Genomic DNA, 15677 nt, shown 5'->3' with positions numbered 1-15677 from the left:
GCCACCTCGAACTTGCTCCATCGAAATCCCGGTGTGTCCTGCAGCCAGCAACCTGGCAAAGGCAGCATGCCTTTGGAGCGTCCCCTGCCCAACCTGGGGGAGGAGACCTAACACCTCGCCCAGGATGTGCATTGTTTCAGGCCCAGGAGAGCGGATGGCTCTCTACCCAGGGGTCCAGCAACATGTCTGCTCTGTGGCAGCCTAGGCAGCCCCTCAGACCAGACGTGGATTGTAGGTTAGGTTCAGGGGGCATCTCTAAGATGCCCTCTGTCGTGCATTGTACATTTTAATCCTGCACTGGCATCCGTGCAGGTTTAATGTGCTGAGAAGTTTGAGACCAAACTTCTCAGTCTTCAGTGGAGCCATCATGGTGCTGTGGAATTCGTGTTGACAATCTCCCAGCACCATATACTCTTAAATGGCAGCACTGTACTTACAGTACCCAGGTCCATTCCTGGGCACTGTAGGGGCACAGGGCTCATGCTCCTGTACCCACACCACTGGCATAGGGCACCCAGCTAGAGGGGTGGCTGATGTATGCCCGGGCAGTGTATGTTGTGGGCATGGCGGTGTGTGTGTGTGTGTGTGTCAGGGTGTGTGTGTGTGTGTGTGTGTCAGGTTGTGTCAGGGTGTGTGTGTGTGTGTCTCAGGGTGTGTGTGTGTGTGTGTGTGTGTGTGTCTCAGGGTGTTTGTGTGTGTCTCAGGGTGTGTGTGTGTGTGTGTGTCAGGTTGTGTGTGTGTCAGGGTACAGGGCCTCTAAGGGTGGCACAATGAGTGCTGCAGCCCTTACAGGCCTTCCCTGGTCACAAGGCCCTGGGCACCTAGTATACCAATTACCAGGGACTGACGTGGCCAGGGTTTGCCACTTTGGGTTTTAGGTTTCAGCACAGTTATAAGGAAGGAACATAGGCCCTGGGCACCTGATTGGCAGGAGCCCAGGACACACTCAAAGTACATTCAACAATTCAGCAACAAGTGGGGGCATACCATTCAAGAAAGATGGCACTTTCTCACATTGGCCAAAACTGAAGTCAAAAGGTGACCAAATAGCAGATCTGTGTTAACAGTTAAATCCTAACTAGGGTATTTTTACTGTACGTATCACCAACCGAAATGCCCAATGTACTGTAAGTGAACTATATGCCTACAAATGTTAATTTGAAGATGCTAAATATGCCTGTATCCTCTGAGACCAGCCTTCCATTTTTTGCGGCTTAGTGAATAGTTGGGAATGGAGAACGCCCTGCTGTGGTGTTTATTTCAAGAAAAGGGGATACATAATATTTGAGGTATTGCTATAAATGGAAGATAAGTAGAGTTTCTATGTTGAGGCTCGTATCTAAAGTCTAGTTGGGGATTAGGAACATTTAAGGCCACTGATGTTGGTGGGAGGGCCTATATGAAAGCGAACTGGAGCCATGATTGCTACGTTATGAACGTTATTTTGTATTTGAATATTCTGTGTACTGTAGAATGCTGAAATACTTCTCATGATTTTGAGACTACACTAATATTTTTGTTATTTATAGGATACTTACTCATATGTTAGATCTACTGCCCCAGCTGTGGCCTACGACAGCAAGCAGTACTACCAACAGCCTACGGCAACTGCAGCTGCAGTTGTAGCACAGTCTCAGCCATCTGTAGTAGAATCCTACTACCAGACAGGTAGGTCAGTTACTCTAAATTGTGTGTCTATTAATACCGTCACTGTGTAGTTCACAAATCCATACTTGGATCCAGCTTCAGGAAGAGCATTTGATAGCAAAGGTTCTAAATCTAGCAATGCATTTGCCAGGTACAGAATGTGCAATACCGCCTGAATCTACATGCAAAATTAACTTGGCTATTATTTAGCATCCCTTAAATTGTCTTTCATTCTAGTAGAGAGCATTGTCCTTTTTATCACTTGATCTCTTAGGATTTGTTTGCTTTTTAGGTCGAGCCTGGGCAGCGCATGTGCTGCTCTTCGAGGCATGCTGTATTTGAGTATGGACTTGAAGCCCTGCCCACTCTCTGCCCATATTTGTCATTGGCTTGTGATTGTCCTTCATAAATGCTGGCTTCTGATTCATTAATAGGCATGTTAGTCCCTCCTTAGTACCGCCTTGTCTTCATTTGTAACCTCCCATGAGGACTGGCTCTTTTAAATAGGTTGTTATATGGTACGACTTTTCTAGTTTGTAAGCACTATTTTCTTTAATGAGTTTCTCCAACTGCAGGCACGACATGCTTTCCTGCAACATTCAGCGTGTCATGCGCGCATTCACTTTTCAAACAGTCCGGGACAATGGCAGCCACCTCTTTGAAATGAAATAGGTCTCGCATTTACAAGATTTTGAGCAAATGGCATTGTACATGACAATGCCTTTTATTTATGTTAATTATCAAAACCAATAAATAAAAGGCATTATCATTTACAATGCCAATAGCTTGAACTCTTGGAAATGCGAGACCTATTGCATTGCAAATGCTTGTTTAAAAACGAGACTATGATAAGACCAGTTAAACCTGCTCTGGGTGTCTGCGTTGATTAAATCCAAACCAATGCTAAGCCCACTGTTAATAAGATGATGTGTGTAGGGAACCGCAATTGCAATTTTTAAGTGCAACACTACAGCCATGAACTTGAATGCCCAGTACTACTACTGGCTACTCTAACCAAGGATCTCTGAGATTGGGTCAAAAATTGAAATCCCTTTGGTCGAGAGAAGGTTGTGGTGGGCATACTTGGCAGGTTCCATCTTAAACCAGGCAAGTTAGAATTTAGCCACACCTTCACCCAATAGGTATAAAAATGTCTGGGACTATGGGGTCATTATCCATTCGACCAGGATTCTGGCTTTTGAATGTTCTGCAATATTATCTCTCAAATTTTCATTCAGATGCGTACGTATCAGCTTGAGTTTAGTCGCTGAAAACCTGCAAATTGACATGCCTTGTTTCTGCTGGGTAAACCTTCTACATCGTTTGTGATATTGCTAGATTTCCCAGTATCCCTTAATGGCATTGTGATTAATATTTTGTTTTTACTTTTACAGAGTGCTCATCAGGAGGGACTGTTACTATTTGTAACATTTTAAAACCTGTTTCCATAGTGAATAAATAAATGTTGCAATTGCATTTTAAGTACATTTTTTAACCTTTTTAGTTGCTCCAAAAGCAGCGTACAGTCAAGGTGCAGCCCAGTATACTCAAGCTCAACCAACTCGACAAGTGACTGCCATAAAACCGGCGACCCCAAGTCCAGCTACAACAACATTTTCTATTTATCCAGTGTCTTCCACTGTGCAACCTGTAGCAGCTGCTGCTACTGTTGTTCCATCCTATACTCAAGGCGCTACATATGGTACAACAGCAGTCACTTACTCTGGTATGTGCTTTTTTAAATTGGTTTTAGCACATCTTACCTCCTTCCTAGGAAACTGAAAAATAATACATGCTTGAGTATGTGAATTTATGCATGCTGATGGCCATAATTGACAAACAATAATGGAAAGTGGGTTTAAGACTTGTATGTCATAGCATACTTTTGCACTGTATTTAGTGTACTTGAGGTTCATGTCATTTTAGAAACCTTCTTCTTTAATGCTAAATATTGTTTCAATGCAGAATAATGCTTCTCTGCTTATAGAGGAAGATACAGAACTTTGAGGACAGAATAGTCCATTCACATTTTGACACTTTACGTCGAAGTCTTTGTTTCCTTGCTGGGATTGCCTTGCCACTATTAACGTTTTCATTGATATATGTATATGTTGCCTTCTGTTTTGTGGCTATATATTTACGAACACATGTAGGAACATTTCATTTAAAATAATCTGTACTCGAATATTGGAATTTAATGTGAAACATTAGCTTTTTTTTACCACTGTTTGTCTTGAAGGCCTGGGGGTAAAGAGTACTACTCAAAAGGATGCTCTTTCTCGCAGGCAGGAAAGGCTCCTCGGGGTAGGGACCATTCCAGTCTGCAGCAAAGTCAGCTTGCAGGTAAGTACCAGTAGCAACGAGTTTAGGAAAGAATACCTGATAAATGTTGAGACTTTAGGGCTGAACTCGACAAGAAGTATGTGAAGGTTTTGTACGTTGAAGGACACAGTGTTGTATGTTGAAGAGCACAGTGTTGATATCCCAGACACTGAGTTAGTCAGAATAAAAACAGATTTTTTGTATTGAAATTGGATTAAGATACCTCTGCAGTCCCAGATTTTGGTTAAAAAAAAAACGCTGCTAGAGGAAGACTTTACCTTCCCCAAGCCCTTCATTGCAGGACTCCAGGCCTAGCCATCAAGGTATGATGCCACCTCAGACTCATTCCGGGAAACATATGCCCTCCTCTCCCTTAACCTATCATCAGAAAGCTTTGCTGTTTGATCGCAGCGTCACCTTTCAAGGGGTCCTAGCGAGAGGTGCTGCCAAATCAGTATGCTGCTAGAGAGATCACAGTGCAGGCCCCTTTAGGTTTTGAAACTTTGAAGCTTGGAGATACTGCTAATCTGTTTCTTGCAGGTTATTAGTTGGTCGAAACAACAAATTTGGATGACCTATTGATGTTGTCACAGCATATCCATGAAGGTCTTCATTGCTGCATTCAACTGGACTGGAGCAGGAAGTGTAGCCGAAAATCCCGATTTTCACCATGCTTGATCATCTATTATTTATGCGCCAGAGAGACCCTGAAATGCACAAAATGAGGGTCTAGGCCGACACTCAAAAGTTGTATGGCTAGCAAATATTACAAGCGTAGCATTTTTGAACCACCATCAGCATGTGCATGAATCCTGTTAACATCAAAGGCCACCGTACCATTACTGGAAAGCCCTTAAGAAAAGAAAACACATTGATTACAGTCTGCCTCTAAAACAGTGGCAGCTTTTAAATGGTGAGTTCCCCCCACTCAGCTCTCAGTTAACTACCCTGGGTGGGGACGCATTCCCAGATTCAACAGCAGTTCCATAGCATGGGCCCCTGCGTCCAACCCAAACATAGAGGCTAGAAGCATCTGCAGGTGGATGCACACTAAATGACATGTTCAGTAGGAGCTGGAATTAACAGATGGTTAAATGCATGGTCTGGTCATCTATGGTGGGAAGTTAGATGCACAGCTTGGTCTGTGACTTCTGATATTCATAGCAGTAGCATGAGTTATGATTTGAGTAGCTGGCCATCACTGACCAATTTCTGAGATTTTAGTATTTACTTTTTTCCAGCAATTTTCTACCCCCACTCCCTCCACCCCCATGTGAATGTAACAGAATTTGCATTAGCTGGGCAATAATGTTAAATGTTCGAAGCTGTCGATCATGAGTACAAACATACTGTAAAAGGATACCTCCTTCTAACTCTTCCCTTAAATTTCTGTTTGCGCAAAGTAAGTGGAAGAGTTAAAAGCCTAACCAACTTTTTACATTTATTTTATTATTATTAAATGAGGATAACGGCTGATAAGAATACTTAAAACACTGCAGCCTGACTTAAGTCTGTTTTTAAAGAGGCTATCTTGTTAGTTGTTTGTATATTTAGAAAATTAAATGATGCCTGTGTTTTTTTTCAGGTGCGGCTTACTCTGGCTATGAAGCAGCAGTTTACTCTGCTGCATCAACCTATTATCAACAACAGCAACAACATCAGAAGCAAGCAGTAGCTGCTGCTGCCGCCGCAGCAAGCGCTGCATGGACAGGCAGTACCTTTACAAAAAAAACACCATTCCAGAATAAGCAGCTCAAACCGAAACAACCTCCCAAACCACCGCAGATCCATTATTGTGCGGTTTGTAAGATCAGCTGTGCGGGACCTCAGGTAGCTACAAGTTTTTGCATCATGTTATTATGAGGGATATAGAAAGTTTCAAAAGCAAGGTTAAAGCTTTTGATTTTGCAAGCTATATACGATCTGTTTTTAAAAGTTCTCAAGACTCATTTAACAAAAACAATTTGTTTTAATCTTTCATTGTTTGAGTTCCAATTTGCTCATAGTTAGAAAAATTTCATTTCTAAGCACTGTTCATCTACGATTTTATGACGTTTGTGTATGCCTTTGTTCCAACTAACCTGGATGTGCTAACATTCCTTGTTGTTGTCCATTAACACCAGAAAGTTAGCCCCTAGTAAATGGTACCCTAGGTACCCAGGGCCTTGTGACCAGGGAAGGCCTCTAAGGGCTGCAGCACTCATTCTGCCACCCTTAGAGGCCGGACACGCACACGCTCACACTCACACACGTGGTGTGGACACAGGAGCATGATCCCTGTGCCCCTACAGTACCCAGGTCCATTCCTGGGCACTGTAAGTGCAGTGCCGCCCTTTAAGAGTACATGGTGCTGAGAGCTCGTCAAACACTAACTCCCCAGCACCATAATGGCAACACTGAAGACTGAAGTTTGGTATCAAACTTGTCAGCACATTAAACCTGCACTGATGCCAGTGTGGGATTTAATGTACCAAGCACCCCAGAGGGAATCTTGGAGATGCCCCCTAAAACCTAACCTAGAATCCACGTCCGTTCTGGGAGGCTGCCTTGGCTGCCACACAGCAGACATGTTGCTGGACCTCTGAGTAGGAGAGCCCCCGCTCTCCTGGGCCTGCAACAATGCACATCCTGGGCGAGGTGCTAGGTCTCCTTCCCCAGGATGGACATGGGGAAGCTTCAAAGGCATGCCGCCTCGGTGAGCTTCCCCAGGCCACTTGCTGCCCCCACTCTGGCAGGAAGCCTGGACGGAAACCCCAAATAAAGACCGGGGATGTGCCAGCCTGCAAACCCCACCCCTCGGGTGGGGGAGGCGAGGTGAAGCTTATATCCGGGCGCTCGCCATCTTGAAGATGGGGAGCCCTGCCCAATCAGGACTAGGCTACTGCCCCCCTCCCACAGGAGAGTGGAAGGATTGGTGGTATACCCACCCCAGGGCAGGGACCCATTGGTCCCTGCTCTTTACCTACCTGTAACGCCCCTAAATCTAGTATTTAGTGGCACCCTGAACCTTCCTTCCTTAGATTCCAGATTCCGAAAAACAAAGAAGAGCAAGAAGAAAGAAAACCTGCCGTGCAGCTGCTAAGAAGAGGTTGACACCAACTGCTTTGGCCCCAGCCCTACCGGCCTGTCGAACCTGCTCCATCCAGGCACCTCTTGTGGCCAGCAAACTCACAAACCCGGAGGACATGGCTACCTTTTGGCTCTAAGCACCTGGGTCTCCCATGAGAAGAGGCTCTGCTCAAAACCAGCTTCTAACCCCTGGCATCCGCCCGGAACCGCGAACCCTGCACACTCTGCACCCGTCAAGCCTGGCCTGTGCCGGAGTGAACAAAGACCCTGAGGACGCCCCCACGGCGACTGTGACCCCGAATCCAGCACCCAAGGACTCACTTCAACGCTCCTGACGACGCCTGCAGCCTCAGAACCAGGTACCCCCCCAACTGCGATCAACAGAGGGTAAGATTTCCCGACACCAAAAGGCACCCCGGCGCCCTGCGGCCCCCTGTGTCCAACTCCTGGGTACCTACCTATCCTCCAGCTACCCAACTTGCCTCTCGAAGTGGTGGTGGCACCTGAAGAATCTTCGTCCCCGAGCTTGCAGCCTTTGTTCAACCAGGAGCTTTCCCATTGAAACCCATTGAGCGCCCGAAGGCTCAAACCACCCTGCATCCAGCCACCCGAGTGGCCCTGGCAGTGTAACCTCTACACCTATCTACTTCCCCATTTGCCCTGAGCATGTGACCATAAGCCCAACTCCCGCAGCTGTGTGGCCTGCTAGTCAGCAGCCACCAACCAAGGCCCCCCCCTTCCTCCCATAGGATAACATTGGGCCTAACTCACTCTGCACCCGGCTGCCCCTGTGCCGCTGAGGGTGTAACAACTGTACCTACCTGACCCTGGGAGAACCCTGAGTCTGTGCCTAGAACCTTAACTCTGCCAGTCGAGTACTTACCCAAAAGCCGATAACCCAATTTTCCTCCATAGGGTAACATTGACTGGTTTCTTCTGAAATTTCTTGTAAGTGTGGAGTTTCTAAAACTTAAAATATTCACCAAAAATCAAGCGAGTAACGAAAACGAAAATACTCACCTGCTATTAGGAGAGATCCCATTGCTGGATCTTGGTGCCCAGCACTGACCCTGAAAAATATTCACAACCGTACTTACCAGCAACCCAATTTTCTTCCATAGGAAACCATTGACTGTTTTTCTGTGAAATTTCTTCTAAGTGTCGATTTTTGCAATCTTCAAATATTCTTTACAAATCGTACCAACTGTGAAAACGTAATTACTTACCTGTTTTAGATAGAGGTCCCAGTACTGAGTCTAGGAGCCCAGTACTGGATTACAAAAGTAACGAGAACCTACTTAACCTGCAACTTGAATTTTCTCCCATAGGGAATCATTGACTGTTTTCTATGAAGTGTCAACTTTTAAAATAGCAAAATATTGCCTAAAAAACGGTAACTAAATCGACTTTTATCACTTGTTTCTAAGAACTGTCCCAGGACTGAATCTAGGATCCAGTCCTGGATTTACAAAAGTAATCCAGAAAGTTATCTATTGCAAAAATCTTAAAACTTCCATTGAGCTCAATGCATTATTGTGTTTGAAATTGTGTGGCCTATTGCAACAACCTGTAACCAGTATTTACAAAAGTCAATTGCATATTGCAAAAGTATTTCCCTAAAGCATCTCATTCAGAGAAGGTATATTTTATTTTGCAGCGTGAATCTTTCTGGATTCACTATGCTGTGCATTATTCCGCGATCTGGTGGTTGGGTCCAGATTCGTAGTCTTTCTTTTGTTTTTTTTTGTAGCCCAGGTGGGCGTCGACGTCCCATCATTTGGTGCACCTCTCGTGACGTTGTCGTGCTTCCTGCGGAAGTCCCACCTTTGGGGCGCCATCTTCAGATTCTTTTTTCCGCCTTTGGGTCTGGACCGTCATCGAGAAGCTCCAGAGTTTTAGGCGAAGGAAAATACGCGACTTTCATCGAAGGAGAACCTTTAGAAGACTACAGAGAGAAAGGTATTACAGCCGGGACGACGAAGGAGGGGATCCTCGAAATTCTTCGACGCACATAGGAAAATGCGCACTCGGAGGCTCTGAGCGCAATGGACAAGACACCATTTAAGTTCTGCCCTAACTGCCACCACAAGTTCGCGCAGAAGGACCAACATCCGGTCTGCAACCTTTGCCTGCCATTCGACCACGAGAGCAAGGACTGCAACGCCTGTTCCGCCTTCGCGCCGAAGACTCTCCGGGTGAGAGAATGTCAGAGGAGAGCCAACTTCAGCATGGAAGGCAAGGGTAAGCCCCTGTCGCTGTACGATCTGGGCCTATCCACCGACGATGAAGACAACATCGCCGAGGGGCCTGATGTCTTCACGGTCGCAGAGACCGATAAGAAAACGCCTGACGAGGTAAGAGACACGTCAAGTACAAAACCACTGAAAGGGCCCCGAAAATCGGATGGTGACTCTCGAAAAAATGAGTCTAAGTTCTCGAAGGAAACACCGGCGCCGAAGATTTCGACGTCAGTCAGTGGTTCAAAGGACAAAAGGCCGAGCGCATCCTTCGAGAAGGACTCCCAGGTGCCGAAGACCGCCGAGAGGCAGAGTTCGTCGAAACAGACCCACGGGGTGGGACGTTCGGCGACGTAAGGCAAGGCCGCGTCGCCGCAAGCTCAGTCGAAGAGACCTGCGGTAGACGCCGAGCACATCTCAAGCATGGAGAAGAAAAAGAGAAGGCTCGAGGCGGAGATGGAGAGCATCCTTCAGAGGAAGAAGGAGTAAGACTGAATGAAACAATTCAAAATCCCAACGGTCCCGTCGACTGATGTCGTGAAGATCGAGGAAGAAGGAGATTTCGACGGCGAAGCGCAGTCGAAGTCCTGAAGAGGAGGAAGAAGGCACCTACTATGAGGGAGAAGGTGATGATGAGTATCAGCAGTCGTTCTACGGCTCGGCGCCGTCGACGAGTCAGGAGCTGGAATGGCAGGACATTGACACCGAAAACCCCGAAGAGCCCGTGGACACTTATCCTTCGAGGCCTTCGCCGCCTGACGACATCGGGGCGTACAACATGGTCGTCAAGAGTGCTGCAGCAGCCTTTGGTGTGAAATTGGACGAGGAGAAGCCGAAAGCAGACTTTATACTCGCAACTCTGCTTCCCATCCAGACGAGGAGCCAGTTCCTCCCCATGCTCCAAAGCGTGATGAACCAAGGGAAGGAGGCGTTTAAGGACCCGGGAACATGCCGGTCCATCACACCCAGAACGGAAAAGAAGTATAAGCACTCCTTGCAGGATCCTCCTTACATCAAGGGATCGGTCACTGAAGATTCCATCATTGCTTCCACGGCCAGGAAAAGAGCCAATGTGCCGGCGACCTCGGGCCACCTCCTGATAAGGAGAGCAGAAGGATGGACCTCACTGGAAGGAAGGTAGAAAGAAACGCGGCAATGCACTGGCGCATGGCAAACTCAAACGCGCTACTGAACAGACACCAGTACCAGCACTGGGATGAGATGGGGGAACTAGTCAAGCATCTCCCAGAAGAGTACCGTCAAAGAGATTCCCATCTAGTGGAGGAAGGGAAGAATATCGCCAACTCATGCATCAAGACTGCATTGGACGGGGCGGAAACTTCGAGCAGACTGATGGCCATAGGGATCACTGAAAGGAGGCAGGCTTGGCTCAGAATTTCTGGATTCAAGCAGGAAGTCCAGAATTACATACTGAACACCCCTTTCAACGGTGAAACGCTGTTCGGGGAAACTGTGGACGAGAAGCTCACCCAGCTGAAAAAGCAAAATGAGACAGCAAGATCCATGGGAGCCCTGCAATTCAGAGGAATGTGAAGAGGCACCACAAATCGGAGACCCTACGGAAGGGGAGGAAGCCAGCAGGGTACGTCGCACCAGACATTCCAGCACGGGCTGCAGGGTGACAGTCACAGCCAGCAGGGACAGCAGAAGCAGAACTGGCAGTACCAGCCTCGAGGCCAGTCCTTTCGAGGGAGAGTAAATGGACGTGGCCAAAAAAGGAGAGGGGGAGACCAACCCTCATCTAAGTGACTACACACACAAAAGGACGCTCACCCACAGCATACCCCGAAGGGTGAAGCGCAATGTAAGAACACCAAGGGGGTTACACAAAACAAGCGCCTACGAGCATGCAACACCGGTAGGAGGAAGACTGGGCCTCTACCTTCAACAATGGCAACAAATAACCTCAGACAAATGGGTTCTCAACGTCATACAGCACGGATACTGCATAGAGTTGGAGAAAAGGCTTCCAAACAAGAAACCAAAGAGAAGACAGCGCTCGGGACAGGAGCTCGCTCAACTCAGGGAGGAGACACTTCAACTACTGAAAAAGAGGGCCATAGAACCAGTGCCATGCAGAGAAAGGAACAAGGGAGTGTACTCAAACGAATCACCAAGACCCATCCTGGACCTAAGGTTCCTAAACCAATTCTTGGTAACTTTATTTCGGTCAAAGACCATAAAAGCACAGGTAAAATATATACATACAAGATAAAATACATAAATATTTAAGCACATAGGTTAAAAAATTATTAAATAGAGTTATCAAGAAAGACATAAGGAACAATTCAGTTCATCAATATTAAGAACAGTTAATCTCGGCAGACCTCCTCCGCCACATACCATTTAAAAAACTGGAGACAGAATACACAATGGGGGGGTGAGCTTTCGTATCTTAAAATCCTACAGGCTTGGGCACATTGTTTTAGGCCCAGGTTTCTACACAATGGCACCAACCAGGACCTACGTATTGCACTATAAGCTGGGCAGAAAAATAAAACGTGGACCATATCTTCTTTACTTTCATTACAAACTGGGCAAATTCCCTCTCCTCGCCCAGCCCACTTACAAATCAATGCCCAATCAGGAGGCAACCGTGCCTTAATTGTGTATATAACTTTTTTGGCATTGGGGGTTGTATCAAATCTAAGAATTCCTCTCTCCTGGGCTCAAATTTTATTTGCAGGAATTCTATGGTCAACCTACCCATTACTGGCAAGCGGTGCATCAAACTTAAATTGTGCTGTCTAAGTAGGGCCAGCAGCTCAGTTCTCCGCACCGCTGGGCAACTTTCCTCTGGGGTCTCCCATAGTTGAGGCAAGCCTATTTGATGTACAACAGCTTTAATGTGGGATAGCCAGGGTATATTTCTGCTCTTCAGCTGATCCCAAATTGCAGAGAACTCAGCTCTATAGTCACCAAGTTCAGGTACTGTCCACAGCCTTCTCCAATACAAAAGGGGTCGAGTCGCTAGGAGTTCCGAGATAGGCTCTAGACCTAGATCTAATCTCAGAGGTATAAGCGGAGTGCTCTGGGGGAGCCCTAACAAGTTCCTGATAAATGTGTGCTCAACCTTAGGGAGGCTCAATATTACACGTATGGCCCCAAAGTTCTGCACCATACATTGCGGCAGGTCTAGCTTGGGCACCATAGATTTCAAGGGCTGGGGAGACTGGCTTAAATTGAGTTTTCCTCTGAAACTTACTGATACCTCCCACTATCTGTGTAAGCCTCAGGGCAGATTTGGTTACCTGGGGACCCCAGCCGAAATCTTCAGTCAGGGTAATACCCAGATATACAAAAGTTCTAACCCTTTCAAGTGGGCTACCATTTAAAACTGGGCTGGGGCGGGTGCGTTTCGGGGGACCGAAGATCATGAACTTCGTCTTTTCTAGGTTGATTTCAAGTCCCCGCGAGGCGCAGAATGATACAAAACCGTCCAGTACCCTCTGGATGCCTGTAGAAGTTCGAGACCACAATAGGGTGTCGTCCGCGAACATCAAAGCAGGCACCCTTCCGGACGCCAGCCGAGGGGCATCGCTATCCCTAACAATATCTAGCTCACCCACCAGACCATTTATGTAGAGGCTAAAGAGCGTAGGGGCCAGGGCGCAGCCCTGGCGTACTCCTCTAGTTACAGGGAAGCGGGCCGATAGTTCCCCATTCTTCACACATCTAACCTGGGCATAATTCCCTTCGTGGAAACGCTTCAGGACGTCTAATAGGTAGGGTGGAAGGTCTAGTTCTTTCAAGACCCTCCATAGATTTTCCCTGGGCACAAGGTCAAAGGCGGCCCGTAAATCTACGAAGACCAAGTAGAGGCTACCACCCTCAATACTTAGTCTTCCAATAAAGGACCTGTAGCCTAAAGAGCTGGTCCAGGGTCGAAGTCCCAGATCTAAAACCAGCCTGGAGAGTAGTTATTACTTCATTCTCATCCGCCCACCTAAGTATTCTATCCAGAAGGATCTGGCCCATAAGTTTCTGGGTAGTATCCAGAAGACTTATCGGCCTATAGTTTGAGGGGACTAAGGGGCAACCCTTTTTGAAAATGGGAACGATCTCTGCCCCTGCCCAGGTGTCCGGCAGTTTGGCTCCCAGCAAGACCGCATTAAACAATACGGCTAGGTATGGTGCCTATATTTTTGGTTGGGAACGGAAGAGATCACCTGGTACCTTATCAATGCCTGGTGCTTTATTAGGAAGCTGCCTAGCAATTGCAGATTCAACTTCCTTGACTGAGATACTCTCAACACTTCCAGAGGCCAGCCTCACTCCAGCGTCCAAATGACCTGCCTGGTCTCCCCAGTCAGAGGCCCCCTGCGGTCGATACTCGTGCGGGAGGTCTAGGGCCAGGGGAGCACAGGGAGGATCATCTGATTGTAATGTCGTAGCCCTATTCAAATGTTCAGGTATAACAACCAAGGGAGAAGTGTAAAGTGCGGCGAAATGTGCCTCCCACACTGAGGAAGCAATATTTGGTAAAAACGATTCCCCACTATCTCTCGTAACAGAGTTTACCAATGCCCAAAATAATTTAGCATCCTTTGACACTAGGGCATCCCTCAATTTTTTACACCGATCTTCCCATTCTATCTTGCCCCTAGACAGTTCCTTCTTATACATCTTCCTAGTAGCCCTGATATTCACTATGTTTTTCGACTTAATTGCTGCCAGAAGCTCATTTTTTAACTTCCTGCAGGCATCATTAAACCAAGGGTGAGTTTTCAGCACACACCTCTTGGTTCTGCCTACAGGATTGAAAACATCCCCCAAGACCTTAACTAGTGTTTTATGTATTTCCAATGCCTGCAGTTGTCCAGTTGGAGCACCCATCTGGGCTATAAGGGGTGTTACAATTTGGTAAATTTTTGCAAGCTGTAAAGGCGACTCTGCAAGATGGGGCTATTTCACCCTCCTTCTGTTATTAGTCAGTACGAGGGGAGGCATTGCCGTAGCAGATTTAGGATCAGGGTTAGTTAGTCCAAAAGACCCTGGATTAAAAGTTAAGACCAGGGCATTATGGTCACTGTCCTTTCTTTTTTTCTATTCTAAATTCCTTCAGCTTATCCCAGTTTTTAGCTTCTACCATTACATAATCAATGATGGATACTTTGTTAGCCCGGTTGAATGTTTCTGTTGCTGGGCGGTCAGGGTCCACTCTCCCATTGCACGCCCGCAAGGATGTTGCAAGGGAGAGGGATTTTACTTGTAGCACCAAAGGTGTCCATGCTCTAACTGGGACGATATTAGGATCCGGAATGTGCCATAGCACATCTACTTCATCCTGTTCGTCCAGCTCTACACTTCCCAGTGGTTCGAATTGGCAGTTAAAGTCCCCACCAAGAATTATAGCAGTAGAAGGGTCTAACCCCAAAATAAAAGAGCCCAAGTCTTTAATTGTGTCTGATTCTTGGCCATTTCTAGTTGGTCTCGAGTAAACATTTATTAATGCTACTGGTGGGTTATTTGGAGGTTTTAGTAAGACACACTGGACATCCAGGGATTTTGTTTGAATTTGTGTTGCCTGGATTCCCAGATGTGTGCCTACCCAAATTGATAATGCACCGGATGGGCGGCCTTTACCTGTGGACACTGCCAAGATATCAAAAGTAGCAAAAGTCGGGCTGGAACTCTTTTCCAGTGCCCAGGTCTCTTGCATTAGGCAAATATCATGCTTTGCCATAAATGCGGCCCACTCCGGAGTATGTAGTTTGTTTTTTAGACCGGCTATGTTCCATGAGACCAGTTTTAGGCAACCTTCCACCAAATTTTCAAAACCCTCAATTGCCATACTCCCTCTAGTACTAGTCCTTTCCAGAGGTATCTGGTCAATTTTTAAGTCCTCCCTCGGGGTTGATGATAAAACATTTCCCTCTCTTACCCCTACCCAACTAGGAGCTTCATTAATGACTTGTGAAATTTGGTTTCCACCTGGTCTGAGTCAGTCCACCTCTTCCAATACGCTAAACCTGTTCCATTGCGGTTGTAGCGGAAAGAGGGGGGCATGGGTTGACCTACCTTCCCTAAATGTCCCCCCATTTTTCAGATTATGGAGTTGAAGGTGGCACCCCCTATTGAGCCTGACTCTGGGGCGGTATAATTCCAAGCTAGGGGTAGGATAAAAATATGAGAGATGCAGTGGACATATTTGAGTGTTTTGCCTATAGGGAGGAGTATTGCAGATATACTCTACAACGGAGGTATCCCTGAAATTCAAAATTATTACATCACCTGGTACTGTCTTTGGGTCCCTCCCAATCCAACCCACTCTTCTGGCCAGCAGAATTTCGCCTGAAGCATTCGCTGGCAAGGGTCTATTTACCGTGAGCCACTGAATGCACTTGTTTTTTAGCTCACCCTCCCTTTCTCTTTTCCCCT

At 46.7% G+C, this 15677-nt stretch overlaps 1 protein-coding gene across 9 annotated transcripts in view; it reads left to right on the top strand.

Moving 5' to 3' along the window:
• The window catches only part of ZFR (zinc finger RNA binding protein), a 526018-nt gene that overhangs the window by 122999 nt on the left and 387342 nt on the right, over window positions 1–15677 (top strand). For 4 of the 9 annotated variants that reach the window (XR_014970026.1, XM_085630677.1, XM_085630644.1 and 1 more), the window contains 3 exons: window positions 1530–1668; window positions 3164–3373; window positions 5555–5799. Coding sequence is in view for 7 of the 9 variants with exons in the window: in XM_085630677.1 (XP_085486803.1) it covers window positions 1530–1668; window positions 3164–3373; window positions 5555–5799 (594 nt within the window). In the remaining 2 variants the exon portion in view is untranslated. Of the gene's footprint in view, window positions 1–1529; window positions 1669–3151; window positions 3374–5554; window positions 5800–15677 lie in introns of all 9 variants that reach the window. The other 5 variants (XR_014970025.1, XM_085630635.1, XM_085630669.1 and 2 more) reach the window with 2 other exon arrangements.

This window comes from Triturus cristatus, chromosome 2_1 (genome assembly GCF_964204655.1).
Source record: "Triturus cristatus chromosome 2_1, aTriCri1.1, whole genome shotgun sequence".
NCBI classification, from domain to species: Eukaryota; Metazoa; Chordata; class Amphibia; order Caudata; family Salamandridae; genus Triturus; species Triturus cristatus.
This window is presented reverse-complemented; position numbering and strand designations above follow the sequence as displayed.